Genomic DNA, 15566 nt, shown 5'->3' with positions numbered 1-15566 from the left:
ACACCAGGGGCCGCTTGGGGATGTGACAGCTCTAGCGCAGTTAGCCCAAACAAAATGATAACAATCTATACGTTTGTTGGCTAATACAAGTTACCTCTGATCTGATTGAATCCTGGCCTAAATGATTCTGATTTAAGTTATATGGTGTGACACCCACAAAGCTAACCATAGTCAAAGGATGTTTGAACTTAATGCAATAACAATTACATTTTTTCACACACATTGTACTAACAAATGCATTCAAGAGACAATTGTGTGCCATAAAAATATTTATCCAATTCCTATTGGGAAGGAAATTGCTTAGATATGTCGACTTAAGTTTACGGCTTCCTGACGAAAAAGTAGTAGCAGGTTATTGTTAAGTGTAGAGTATTTTGTTATTTCCTGTTTCTTTCTCCCCCACCTCATTATGTATTCAACTTTTCATTTGATCTGCCAAGCTGTCATTTCTATAATGGAAGAAAGAACATAAATAGATAACAACAATGTTTCTGTGTGCATAATTTTTTTAATAAAAAATGCAACATATGGCTTGATTCAGGAAATTGCTAAGTAAGTAATTCAACATGGTGGACATAAAAACACAGCAGACAGAGGCACATTGTCTGTGATGGAAGGTGTGGTGTGTGTTTTTGTTGTTTGGGAAAGTGTGACGTTAAGTGAGTGAGAAAGGAAATGGTTGCATATCCCAGAACCAACGTACAGTATGTCTGTGACCAGCGGTTGTGAGAGAGCTTTCAGTTTTGTGCAGATGTGGGACATACATTGTATAATGAATTATACTCATCTAATTTATTTATTTATTGTCCTATCATAGTGGAACTGCATTTTAAAATATATTATACATCTAATTTATGTATTTATTGTCCTATCATTGTGGAACAATAAAAATAAAAAAAATAAAAAAAATAAAAAAAATAAAAATATATATATATATATATGCAGCCAAAATGCGGTCACCGCCCACCTCCAGATTCTGAGCCTGCCTGGCAGGGTTGGTCCTACAAAGCCAGAGCCACCTGATGGGAGAGCGTAATATACAAAGAAATTGACGACCTTGTACCTAGCCAGTGGGGATTCTGGTGTGGTGCCCCCACCCAGGAAGGAGCAGTGCTGGCAACAGTAGCTGCAGTAACCCATGGAGAGGGGGTCACACTCGGACGTTCAGAGAGGGGGCATGTGGCCCTAGTGGCACAAAATCATCAAAGGTCTGACTGCACAGAAATGCTTGGGAATGTGGTCACAACGGGGGACCACGTGTAGGTGTTTTAGGGTAATGGGGTATAGCTGATCTCCATCACCTAGGATATGACAATGGTTAATATATTCTCAAAAGAAATTCCAATTTTTGCTCTGTTTTGCAGGCCTTCTCATATAGCTGCAACTGTATATCCATTTATAAATCAAGGCCTTTCTTGTGTGTGTGTGTGTGTGTGTGTGTGTGTGTGTGTGTGTGTGTGTGTGTGTGTGTGTGTGTGTGTGTGTGTGTGTGTGTGTGTGTGTGTGTGTGTGTGTGTGTGTGTGTGTGTGTGTGTGTGTGTGTGTTGCGAGGAAGTTAAAGATGTTTAGGACAATATAGGATGAATCACAATAATTGTTCACTAAAATAATAATTGCTTGCCAAAATATAATTTTTGTAATGGCAATACTGATAAGATGTAACAATCCTTTGCATAAACTTCTTATATTACTTCAAATATTAATATTGAATTATGTAAATTTAGCTTAACAGGACTTTTTAAATATATATATTTTTTTGTAATATCTTTTTATAAGACAAATTGAGGTGAGGGTGATGGAAATGCTTTTGGTGGTTGATCTACCTCTGTTCTGTGGGTGGCAGTGTGTGCTCTTTTCAAAGGATGGGTCTCTCCGGGGCCATGGAATCCGGGGGTTCGGGGGGTCTGCCATTCATTGGGATGACAACCCAACTCGGCATGAGGAGGGGTTTTAGCGGGTGGAATAGTGGGGACCAATTGGAGGATTACTTAGTAGCAATGCAAATGTCATGTGTACAGCAAAATAGACATTCAATCATCATGCTACTTTTTAATGGTACGTTTTAAAACATACATTATGATAAATAGAATTGAAACTTGTGTCTCATTATGGTAAGTGATGAAATAAGTATAGCCAGTTATAATTGTAATGGCTTAGCAGATAATAACAAAAGATGATCAGTATTTACCTGGCAAAAGAGAAGGAATATAATGTCTATTGTTTACAGGAAACTCGTTCAACAGTTTCAGATGAAGTTTTGTGGAAAAAGGACTGGGAGGAGGGGCAAAATATATTTCTCCCATCGGCAAAGAAATTTAAAAGGGGTGATGATATTAATTAACAGTAATTTTGATCCAAATGTGTAAATTGTTCAAACAGATCCTCAAGGTAGATGGAGGATTTTAAACATGTTATTGGACCATAAACATACATGGTTTATTACATTTACATTACATTTACATTTAAGTCATTTAGCAGACGCTCTTATCCAGAGCGACTTACAAATTGGTGCATACACCTTATGACATCCAGTGGAACAGCCACTTACAATAGTGCATCTAAATCTTTTAGGGGGTGAGAAGGATTACTTACCCTATCCTAGGTATTCCTTGAAGAGGTGGGGTTTCAGGTGTCTCCGGAAGGTGGTGATTGACTCCGCTGTCCTGGCGTCGTGAGGGAGTTTGTTCCACCATTGGGGGCCAGAGCAGCGAACAGTTTTGACTGGGCTGAGCGGGAACTGTACTTCCTCAGTGGTAGGGAGGTGAGCAGGCCAGAAGTGGATGAACGCAGTGCCCTTGTTTGGGTGTAGGGCCTGATCAGAGCCTGGAGGTACTGAGGTGCCGTTCCCCTCACAGCTCCGTAGGCAAGCACCATGGTCTTGTAGCGGATGCGAGCTTCAACTGGAAGCCAGTGGAGAGAGCGGAGGAGCGGGGTGACGTGAGAGAACTTGGGAAGGTTGAACACCAGACGGGCTGCGGCGTTCTGGATGAGTTGTAGGGGTTTAATGGCACAGGCAGGGAGCCCAGCCAACAGTGAGTTGCAGTAATCAAGACGGGAGAGGACAAGTGCCTGGATTAGGACCTGTGCCGCTTCCTGTGTGAGGCAGGGTCGTACTCTGCGGATGTTGTAGAGCATGAACCTACAGGAACGGGACACCGCCTTGATGTTAGTTGAGAACGACAGGGTGTTGTCCAGGATCACGCCAAGGTTCTTAGCGCTCTGGGAGGAGGACACAATGGAGTTGTCAACCGTGATGGCGAGATCATGGAACGGGCAATACTTCCCCGGGAGGAAGAGGAGCTCCGTCTTGCTGAGGTTCAGCTTGAGGTGGTGATCCGTCATCCACACTGATATGTCTGCCAGACATGCAGAGATGCGATTCGCCACCTGGTCATCAGAAGGGGGAAAGGAGAAGATTAATTGTGTGTCGTCTGCATAGCAATGATAGGAGAGACCATGTGAGGTTATGACAGAGCCAAGTGACTTGGTGTATAGCGAGAATAAGAGAGGGCCTAGAACAGAGCCCTGGGGACACCAGTGGTGAGAGCGCGTGGTGAGGAGACAGATTCTCGCCACGCTACCTGGTAGGAGCGACCTGTCAGGTAGGACGCAATCCAAGCGTGGGCTGCGCCGGAGATGCCCAACTCGGAGAGGGTGGAGAGGAGGATCTGATGGTTCACAGTATCGAAGGCAGCCGATAGGTCTAGAAGGATGAGAGCAGAGGAGAGAGAGTTAGCTTTAGCAGTGCGGAGCGCCTCCGTGATACAGAGAAGAGCAGTCTCAGTTGAATGACTAGTCTTGAAACCTGACTGATTTGGATCAAGAAGGTCATTCTGAGAGAGATAGCGGTAGAGCTGGCCAAGGACGGCACGCTCAAGAGTTTTGGAGAGAAAAGAGAGAAGGGATACTGGTCTGTAGTTGTTGACATCGGAGGGATCGAGTGTAGGTTTTTTCAGAAGGGGTGCAACTCTCGCTCTCTTGAAGACGGGAGGGACGTAGCCAGCGGTCAGGGATGAGTTGATGAGCGAGGTGAGGTAAGGGAGAAGGTCTCCGGAAATGGTCTGGAGAAGAGAGGAGGGGATAGGGTCAAGCGGGCAGGTTGTTGGGCGGCCGGCCGTCACAAGACGCGAGATTTCATCTGGAGAGAGAGGGGAGAAAGAGGTCAGAGCATAGGGTAGGGCAGTGTGAGCAGAACCAGCGGTGTCGTTTGACTTAGCAAACGAGGATCGGATGTCGTCGACCTTCTTTTCAAAATGGTTGACGAAGTCATCTGCAGAGAGGGAGGAGGGGGGGGATTCAGAAGGGAGGAGAAGGTGGCAAAGAGCTTCCTAGGGTTAGAGGCAGATGCTTGGAATTTAGAATGGTAGAAAGTGGCTTTAGCAGCAGAGACAGAGGAGGAAAATGTAGAGAGGAGGGAGTGAAAGGATGCCAGGTCCGCAGGGAGGCGAGTTTTCCTCCATTTCCGCTCGGCTGCCCGGAGCCCTGTTCTGTGAGCTCTCAATGAGTCGTCGAGCCACGGAGCGGGAGGGGAGGACCGAGCCGGCCTGGAGGATAGGGGACATAGAGAGTCAAAGGATGCAGAAAGGGAGGAGAGGAGGGTTGAGGAGGCAGAATCAGGAGATAGGTTGGAGAAAGTTTGAGCAGAGGGAAGAGATGATAGGATGGAAGAGGAGAGAGTAGCGGGGGAGAGAGAGCGAAGGTTGGGACGGCGCGATACCATCCGAGTAGGGGCAGTGTGGGAAGTGTTGGATGAGAGCGAGAGGGAAAAGGATACAAGGTAGTGGTCGGAGACTTGGAGGGGAGTTGCAATGAGGTTAGTAGAAGAGCAGCATCTAGTAAAGATGAGGTCAAGCGTATTGCCTGCCTTGTGAGTAGGGGGGGAAGGTGAGAGGGTGAGGTCGAAAGAGGAGAGGAGTGGAAAGAAGGAGGCAGAGAGGAATGAGTCAAAGGTAGACGTGGGGAGGTTAAAGTCGCCCAGAACTGTGAGAGGTGAGCCGTCCTCAGGAAAGGAGCTTATCAAGGCATCAAGCTCATTGATGAACTCTCCAAGGGAACCTGGAGGGCGATAAATGATAAGGATGTTAAGCTTGAAAGGGCTGGTAACTGTGACAGCATGGAATTCAAAGGAGGCGATAGACAGATGGGTAAGGGAGAAAGAGAGAAAGACCACTTGGGAGAGATGAGGATCCCGATGCCACCACCCCGCTGACCAGAAGCTCTCGGGGTGTGCGAGAACACGTGGGCGGACGAGGAGAGAGCAGTAGGAGTAGCAGTGTTATCTGTGGTGATCCATGTTTCCGTCAGTGCCAAGAAGTCGAGGGACTGGAGGGAGGCATAGGCTGAGATCAACTCTGCCTTGTTGGCCGCAGATCGGCAGTTCCAGAGGCTACCGGAGACCTGGAACTCCACGTGGGTCGTACGCGCTGGGACCACCAGATTAGGGTGGCGCGGCCACGCGGTGTGGAGCGTTTGTATGATCTGTGCAGAGAGGAGAGAACAGGGATAGACAGACACATAGTTGACAGGCTACAGAAAAGGCTACGCTAATGCAAGGAGATTGAATGACAAGTGGACTACACGTCTCGAATGTTCAGAAAGTTAAGCTTACATAGCAAGAATCTTATTGACTAAAATGATTAAAATGATACAGTACTGCTGAAGTAGGCTAGCTGGCAGTAGCTGCGTTGTTGACACTACACTAATCAAGTCGTTCCGTTGAGTGTAATAGTTTCTACAGTGCTACTATTCGGGGGCCAGCTGGCTAGCTAGCAGTGTTGTTTACGTTACGTTGCGTTAAAAGAACGACAATAGCTGGCTAGCTAACCTAGGAAATCGCTCTAGACTACACAATTATCTTTGAAACAAAGACGGCTATGTAACTAGCTATGTAGCTAGCTACGATCAAACAAATCAAACCGTTGTACTGTAATGAAATTAAATGAAAATGTGATACTACCTGACCGGGTTGTTGAATTCGATTATTAAACTATACTGTCCAAATAATGATGATCCACACTTCGTTGAAAATATATATACAAATTTATCAAACCTACAAGCAACATCAGACTCTATTATTATGGTGGGAGATTATTAATACTGTTTTAACCAGAAGGGGACTAGGGTTCCAATTTGGGAACACCCCCCGTTCAGCTGGAAGGTGGCGCATGGAACGCAAAAATATTCCAAAAAATATTTAACCTCCACACATTAACAAGTCCAATGGCTCAAATGACCTTCTGTAGCTCAGTTGGTAGAGCATGGCGCTTGTAACGCCAGGGTAGTGGGTTCAATTCCCGGGACCACCCATACGTAGACTGTATGCACACATGACTGTAAGTCGCTTTGGATAAAAGCGTCCGCTAAATGGCATATATTATTATTATTATTATTAAAAAAAGTTACAAAAAAGTAATTAATGTTGAAATCCCTTAACATTTCAGCAGAATATATGTTTTATATGAATTCTTTCCTCTTTTTTTCATGGCCTACAGGCGAGGATACGGCATACAGGTAGGCATTTTTTATTGTGTATTTTTATGTTTTGTATTGTGTACCAAGCCCATTTCTTTTCATGCTCAAGGGAACTTGAGGCAGCTTTATTCTTCATCATTATTATCTACCTCTCACTTGATGGAAAATACTGAATGAGATTTAGACGGGATGAGAGATAGTTGGCAGATTATTTTAACATTAGCATCACAGTTTTCATTTGGTTTGAAAACTGTTGGTGCCATAACATCGCTTTCCCTCCTGGATGAGCATCAAAGAGAGGCCCCTTTCTCCCACCAGAGAGTAAGGGGGGGGGGCAGTCATGACTTTAACGACCAGTCTTAAATGCTCTCTCTGGACCTGCATTATTGAACAAAGGAATCTGATGTGTGTAGAGAGAGAATATGCCTCCAAAACTCCAACATCCAAAAGCGGATAATGAAACAATATTCCTAACATAAAGAATGTGGGAAATGGGTGGAGGGGATCGAAACAATAAGCATTTAGCATTTTGTGATGTCATTACGGATGGTATAACAAGATAATTGTATCTTGAAGAGCTTTCACAATGTAGATATCAGATTTACTTCTCAATGTTGTAAAATGTATATAATTAAATATGAAAGTGTGGAGTGATGATAATAACTACAAGACCAGAAAGTGTGGCGAAGTAGCTACATGTTGAAAAGGTTAAAAACTACAAGACCAAAAAGCTTGGCGCAGTGGCTACACATTGAAATGGTGTAAAACTACCAGACCAGAAAATAGTAAGACTCAAACGCTCGAGTTAAGAAGATTGACTACATCGGTACATTCAGTCTGCAGCTGTACTTTAGTCTAATAAACTCGACCAAGACCACCGCGTGTACACCTCTGAGTGTTTGTTAGTCTGGATACATCAGAGAAGAAAAGCCTACTACAACTGAGGACATTGTGACCTTTGGTGGACAACCAGAGACTTACATCGAACTACTCGCCATAGACGGATGAGTGGTTTCAACAGAGAGATGACAAAATCATGCAAACGTAATTATATATGTCTGGTATTTCTTTTCAAAGGAGTGGTCGTTCATGTGGAAAGTATTCATTTTTCATGAGCATGGCTTCCACATGTATGTACCAGTCCACTCTCTTTGTCTCTCCCACTCTCTTTATTTTACCCATCCCCTTCCATTGTGTAACAAGCCGTCATGTCGGGTTGGTCCACTAGAGACTTTCATTGCATTATGTTAGTAATCAATTCAACGTATACCGTGTGTTTGTGTTTATGTATTTCTGTGTGATTATTTAGTCAGTTAGTAAATAAATAATTAAGCTAATTTGTGTATCGCTGAATCATTTAGACTAGGGTTCGTGTAGATATCCAACAAACGTTCAGAATGAGAGTGATATGAGGTAATAATATTTAATAGATGACTGGTATGGTAATGATATATTATGACAAATTCTTGAGTTAATTAAGGAAAACAGTAACTCATTAAACAAACTTTTTACATGGTGCCCCAAGTTACTAATGAGTTAATTGTTACATTATTCATTTAATCACGTAATAATTAAACATAGTTAATTGATAAAATAGCCGTCATCACATTAATGATAGTCACATCACGACATCTCTGTACTGTTAGGTGTCAGATTAGCATTGTTTTCTATACTGGTGCAGGGAAGCATTACTAGGAGCTTTACCAAAGATCAACTGACTCAATGTCAACTGACTTTGGTACCCTGAGTCATCAAAATCCTACCCTGTAAATAACCCATGAACTTTAGCATCAGAAGTGTCATGCATACTCTTTAAATTGTTCTATATTTGATATCCGCTCTAAAGTTGTGTGTGCTTATCAGTCATCTATCTCTCATTCTCTTCTGGCTTCTTCTAATATACACAGTATCCATTATCTCACCATTTCTATCATCTTTTTTTCAACAACACCTTTTGTCTATTTTCATTTTGACTGTCTACTCTGTTCATCGCCTCAATCTTTCCTTTTCTTTGTATTCTCCTTCATTACCTCATCTCCACCTCATTCTGTGTTTATCCTTTGTTTGTTATCTCCTCCAAATCCACTTTCCTCTCTCTATGGCCACAGCCTTTTTCTGTAGTCAATTTACCTAGTGGCCTCATGGGTGGAATGTTGTTAATATGTTTCATAATATCATACAAAAATAAATATATATATATGTATTTTTAATCCCGTTTTTTTCATCATGTATGTCAAACGGTTTTGTTGTATTTCTTCTGTGATATACAGTATATAGAGTGTAATATTGGGATGCAAACTCAAAATTGAACACATTTCAACTCTATAAATGAGGAAAATGTGTCTTCTTTATTTAAGCTTATAACTATGTGTGTGATGTTTATACTTTTATTTCAAGGTATATTTGTTTAAGACTACTGAGAAACACTGTGCGACCCTGATTTAGCCTTCTGCAGTAAAATATTAAACACCTTTCATCCTTTCTCCTGCTGTATCTATATCATAAAATGTATATGAACTTATAATTAAACATTCTGCTTCTCCTTATCCTTCCCTCTCTAACTAATCTATGGCAGCAACAGCAACTGCTAAGGACATCCCTGCTGAGACCTGAGGTAGAAACCTTACTGCTTCTCTCAATGCATAAGGATAATTATTCAATGCTCACACTGTGCTGTTCTGCAATATGCTGTGCTGGGTTTCTATGGTTTTGCTTTTGTTTCTCTCTACTAATTTGATATCTATGTACTTCTTCTGAAATACAGGAGCTGTCCATGGAGTCAGGCATCGACCCAGGCCAAGACTACTACAGGGATGACTACTATAATTACGACCAAGGGTGAGTCCAAGCTGATTTTCCCATCTCTCATCAGTCTCGCTCTGATCCAGGGAATTTAATTAATGTCCACTGGTTAATTTAAAGTTGAAAGTTTTGCCATGAAGACAAAATCACATTTCACAAGCCCCCGACACACACACACACACACGCACTGAGTGATCCTTTGGGTTGGAGAGTAGGGGGTGTGGGGAAATTCAAAATGATGGGTTAAGTGTAATATATTGTAATATATTTATGCAGATCATGCCTGTCTTTATCCTTTCCACTCCCACCAAATGTAATCTATTTCTCAGGCTTGAGCAGAGCATGGCCCATGAGAGCCTGGTAATGGTCTCCTCCAGTAGGGAAGAGAGGGAAGGGTACTTTGGCTTGCGTGGTACACTGCAAATCACCTAAATGGTCTAGACTCTAGAGGAAAATTACGTAATCTACAGCAATACAAACAGATGTTAACCAAATGTTGTGCATTGAACTCTCGTGGTCAGACACTCAGGGGAGTTAAGATAGTTGGAGGTGAAGCTAATCCCCTACCTGAATCAAACCGTAATGAATTGTGTGAAGTGGTTCATCAATTACTAAACGTATTTTAATTGCATGATCACGTAGGCCTCATCGAGTTTGTGACTTACCCTCTCATCATCCACACAAATTCTAGTTTCCGCACAGGATGCTTAGTGTGTTTGTATTACGAAGCCCTTCTGTTGAGGCTGACAGTAATTGTGTTGTGAAGACTGGTCGACTATGTGGGACAGCAGGTCCTTATTAAAGCTGCTGCTGCTGAGGTTGCTATCCCAATAATCACAGACTGCCTTTGATATTGTTTCTATTTAAAGAGCATGGAGCAATTTAATAGCTGCCTTAAACTCTAAATCCAGCGATCATTAGCTGTATGCGGTGACCCAGCGAACTCATCTGTTCAGAAGGTGTTGCTAATGCAGATTCCAATTGACCTTCTTCCTTCAGTTTCCACACCATCACTGGTTTAATGCAGCTGGCTTTTGGCACCCATGACAAGTGGGTTACAGATAGGACCACATTTCTGTTTTGGCTTGCTATTTCAGGTCTTACGCAGATGTTGGTATGATGCTGATTGATGTCGGCCCCAAATTGCACCTCATTCACAGATTCAATGTGGGGCTAATGGAGATTATGATATGGGCCTTTTAATTGTGGATCGCTCGCAGCAGTATTGTGGGCAGAGTTTAGCATTTACTCCCACATACATCACAGATTCAATAGTATATTGCAGCAATGTATATCACTTCACTCTATCGTGTATTTGTACAGATTCAATTATGTAGCAGATCCGTGTTGACCCCTTCTCTCATGCATGTCATCTCACAATTTAGAGGGATGTGGGGTGTAGAGCAGAAGTCAGACCAAAATAACCATGACAACTTGACAACTTGTTGACTATGCCAATTTAAGCCATGTTTTATGCACATCTACATATGTAACACAGTACATATGCAATTGTTTTATTGTTAGCGCTAGTGCTTCAAATGTTTCATTTACATACATTTACATTTAAGTCATTTAGCAGACGCTCTTATCCAGAGCGACTTACAAATTGGTGCATTCACCTTATGACATCCAGTGGAACATCCACTTTACAATAGTGCATCTAAATCTTTTAAGGGGGGGGGGGGTGAGAAGGATTACTTATCCTATCCTAGGTATTCCTTAAAGAGGTGGGGTTTCAGGTGTCTCCGGAAGGTGGTGATTGACTCCGCTGTCCTGGCGTCGTGAGTGTTTCGCATCCCTAGCGGTGTGAGCAGAAGTTGTTAGCTACTGTCACCTCTCAAAAAATATTTTGCAATGTTGGAAAGGAATTATGGTAGAAACAGCCCTTAAGCTGTTTCCCGTTTGCTGTTTGTTTTTCCTCTCAGGTATGACCTTCCTCCGTATGGCAATCACAGGAAGTTTATCTCTCCCATGTACTATGAGCATGGAGAGCTGTTTATGGAGGATGACTACTACAGCCTCCACGGGTCTGAGGTACTTATTTTACTATATATATCAACAATTTGATATGATCAACAATTTGATTTTGATTATCAATACTATACATCAATGTCTAGGTTTCCATCGAATTGGCGTCAGATTTTGATGTGAATATAAAAAAAATCTGCTGTACATGAGCGTCCCGACCCAGACGCTGACTCCCCTTAACTGCCCATCTCATCACTGCCTGGACCTCTGGCGCTTAGTGATGATTTTATGGTAGAACCAGGCTGGGAAGCAACACTACACAACACTCCTATGGCAAAAATGCTATCACTGCCACTGTCACTAGCACTTCCACTGCTCCCAAGCTGGCTAAGTGAAAAGTCAGTCGATGTGCCCTTGAGCAAGGCACTTATCCCTAATTGCTCCTTTAAGTCGCTCTGGAAAAGAACGTTTGCTAAATGACTCAAATGTAAAATAATGTTTACAGAGTTGTGTGTTTCATATCCTGTTACCTTCATAGTTTTATGATAACTTGAACATTGATTGCCAGACTTTTATCTATGACCTGTTTGTATGCATGATATATTTCAATATACGTAAATACTGTTTTATCTGTGCAGTAACCTCATCTTTGGCTCTCCATCTTTTGTTCTCAGCCTGGGGTGAGGATGAAGCGGCTCAAGCTGGTGGTGGAAAGCTCCACGGGAGAGGACAGCGCTCCTGAACCCCAGAGGAACTGCCTGTCTAATGTCAATCGCCACGCTAACATCAATGGGAACGTCTACCTCTCTCAGAATGGGACCATTGTGCGGACCAGGAGGCCCGTGCACCCCAACAATCTCAAGGTGGGCTCCCCCGGCCACCTGGGTAAACAGTTTAAAAATCTGGAAATGCTGACTGAGACTCAGGAGAAGCTTCATCTAAACAGCATGGGGGAGCCGGTAACAGGAAATGGAATAGATACACTTACGGGCATTACCTCCACCGTTGACATTAAACTCAGTCCTCCAGCGGGTCCTTGGGGTTCAGCATCATGCGCCTTGACAGAATTGGGTCCAAATCCAACATTGCCAAGGCACTACATGACAGAATCAGCAGAAGCAACTGTTGTGTAGATGAGCAGGAGTCGTGTTTCGAAAGAAACGTTGACGTCCCACAGCAACCACACATTATCAGAGGAGGAGGAGCTGTGTCTTTGGGGCCTTGGAACAACCTGCACATACCGATGACTAAATGATGACATATGGACTGCTGAGTGTTTATCTTTCTGTTGACAAAGTTGACCATGTTTTTAATGTGTTGAGACAAGAAAATATTACTCTATGTCTCTGCTGTTTAAGCAGCAATCACTGTCCAAGACTAGCAGTATGATTGCACTAACGGTATTATTGCACTATTCTTATGAATTTGATATTTAGGAGTTTTGATATGCTGATGTTTCATGTGTCTAATACATATCCCTGATATGACTATTATACAGATCAGTGAAATTGCTGTGAAGCAATGCTTGCCTTGAAACATTTATGACAAGTAACGAATGTTGATTGGTATTATCCCTAAAAATGACCTTGAAGGCCTTTGTCACGCTGGATGTTGCATAATATGTTTTACAAGTATTTTCTTGACTTGGATGTGAATGATGTCTGGAGCCGAGATACTTGATAATATAGATACATATAATTATGATAATTAAGAAATTATATGTATTTTACTAAGATGGTATTTTATTTGCAAATAATTAAATATTATTTTTGATGATTTTATGTTTTAATTATATTTTTAAAATAATCTTACCAGAGTTAATTCAATTATTTTTGTCATTTTATATCGTTCAGAGTAAGGAGAGAGATTTTACACTTACTTTACTTGACATAGAAGTAATGCATACATGTTTGTCAATACCTCAACAAAAAACAAAAAAAAACATTATTTAAACTATGTTGTTTTTGTCACGTTCTGACCTTAGTTATTTTATTATGTCTTTGTTTTAGTATGTAGTTTGTTTTAGTATGGTCAGGGAGTGAGTTGGGTGGGTTGTCTATGTTCCGTTTTCTATGTTGTGTTTGCGTTTGACCTGGTATGGTTCTCAATCAGAGGCAGGTGTCGTTAGTTGTCTCTGATTGAGAATCATACTTAGGTAGCCTTTTCCCACTTGTGTTTCATGGGTGTTTATTTTCTGTTCTGTGTTTTATTTCACAGTTCAGGACTGTTCATTTGTCGTTTTATTGTTTTTGTTTCAGTGTTCACTATTTGTATTAAAAATCAAGATGAACACTTGCCACGCTGCTTTGGTCCTCTCCTTCATACGACGACCGTTACAGTTTTAAACAGACGTGTATCTACAGAATGTGATATTTTCAATCCTTTAAAACTTGATGTAAAATCTTTCTGTTTGAGATATTTTCTTAATACTTCAGGACCATGCAGATGGAAAAACACTACCAAATAATGTATTAATGTCAACAGTAAAGTTTTAATGAGCAATACTTTGGAGCACTGGCATGAATGATAAACAGCTGCAGGTTGAAGTAACAACATCTGCATGTAAGTCATGTCAAGGCACAGGTATTGTGTAGAACGCTGTTTACAAAGGCCCAATATTGAACTCTGACAAATAGTTGTTTTTATTCTCGCATTAGCTGGTGATGTGAAAATAAGTTATTCAAACTTGGCAGTTTTTCAGAAACTTCCTGACCTCTAGTATTTTCCTAAAGCCCCCTCCTTTGACTGAATTTGGGATAGGTAATTGTCCTGTACAGTTGAAGTCGGAAGTTTACATACACTTAGGTTGGAGACATTAAAAATGTTTTTTTAACCACTCCACAAATTTCTTGTTAAACAAACTATAGTTTTGGCAAGTTGGTTAGGACATCTACTTTGTGCATGACACAAGTAATTTTTCCCAATATTGTTTACAGATAGATTATTTCACTTATAATTCACTGTATCACTATTCCAGTGGGTCAGAAGTTTACATACACTAAGTTGACTGAGCCTTTAAACAGCTAGGACAATTCCAGTAAATTATATCATGGCTTTAGAAGCTTCTGATGGGCTGATTGACATCATTTGAGTATATTGGAGGTGTACCTGTGTATGTATTTCAAGTACGCAAGTATAAACACCATGGGACCACGCAGCCATCATACCACTCAGGAAGGAGATGCGTTCTGTCTCCTAGAGATTAATGTACTTTGGTGCGAAAAGTGCAAATCAATCCCGGAACAACAGCAAAGGACCTTGTGAAGATGCTGGATGAAACCTGTACAACAGTATCTATATCCACAGTAAAATGAGTCCTCTATCGACATAACCTGAAAGGCCGCTCAGCAAGGAAGAAGCCACTGCTCCAAAACCACCATAAAAAGCAAGACTACTGTTTTCCACTGCACATGGGGACAAAGATTTTGGAGAAATATCCTCTGGTTTCACCATCATTATGTTTGGAGGAAAAAGGGGGAGCTTGCAAGCCGACGAATACCATCCCAACCGTGAAGCACAGGGGTGGAAGCATCATGTTGTGGGGGTGCTTTGCTGCAGGAGGGACTGGTGGACTTCACAAAATAGATGGCATCACGAGGTAGGAAAATTATGTGGAAATATTGAAGCAACATCTCAAGACATCAGTCAGGAAGTTAAAGCTTGGTCGCAAATGGATGTTCCAAATGGACAATGACCACAAGCATACTTCCAAAGTTGTGACAAAATGGCTTCAGGACAACAAAGTCAAGTTATTGGAGTGGCCATGCCTATATAAAATGTGTGGGCAGAACTGAAAAAGTGTGTGCGAGCAAAGGAGGCCTACAAACGTGACTCAGTTACACCAGCTCTGTCAGGAGGAATGGGCCAAAATTCACCCAACTTATTGTGGGAAACTTGTGGAAGGCTACCCTACACTTTTGACCCAAGTTAAACAATTTAAAGGCAATGCTACCAAATGCTAATTGAGTGTATGTAAACTTCTGACTTCAAATGTATAATGGCTGGGTCTAATCCTGGATGCTGATTGGTTAAAACCGCATTCCAGCCGGTGTCTATTCCACGAGTTACCACCGGCTAAAGCTATGACGTTGAAATGCCTATTTACTTTGTTCCATCTCACCGTGCAATCCACTGTCTTATCAGCCCATTCAGGCAATTTATAAACTTGATCTTCACTATAAAATGCATTGAGACATTATCTCATATTTCTTTACACTGGCATTTGATTTTCAACACCAGAGATTTGTCTAAACATTGCTGTCTGTCGCTCCGATATCTGCATCATTGTTTCAAATTTTGAAAGTCTATCTCCAGCTGTCCCATAG

General features: G+C 41.8%; 1 protein-coding gene across 1 annotated transcript in view; it reads left to right on the top strand.

Moving 5' to 3' along the window:
* LOC118400216 (protocadherin-15-like) overlaps window positions 1–13538 on the top strand; it is a 239626-nt gene extending 226088 nt beyond the window's left edge. Inside the window, exons 34-38 of the mRNA XM_035796860.2 lie at window positions 6492–6510; window positions 9047–9085; window positions 9236–9309; window positions 11199–11307; window positions 11916–13538. Coding sequence (XP_035652753.2) covers window positions 6492–6510; window positions 9047–9085; window positions 9236–9309; window positions 11199–11307; window positions 11916–12374 — 700 coding nt within the window. The 3' untranslated portion in view covers window positions 12375–13538. The remainder of the gene's footprint in view (window positions 1–6491; window positions 6511–9046; window positions 9086–9235; window positions 9310–11198; window positions 11308–11915) is intronic.
* The last annotated feature ends 2028 nt before the right edge of the window (window positions 13539–15566 follow it).

The sequence above is a fragment of the Oncorhynchus keta genome, chromosome 2 (assembly GCF_023373465.1).
Source record: "Oncorhynchus keta strain PuntledgeMale-10-30-2019 chromosome 2, Oket_V2, whole genome shotgun sequence".
NCBI classification, from domain to species: Eukaryota; Metazoa; Chordata; class Actinopteri; order Salmoniformes; family Salmonidae; genus Oncorhynchus; species Oncorhynchus keta.
Note: the sequence above shows the minus strand (reverse complement) of the source record. Positions and strands in the feature narration are given on the sequence as shown.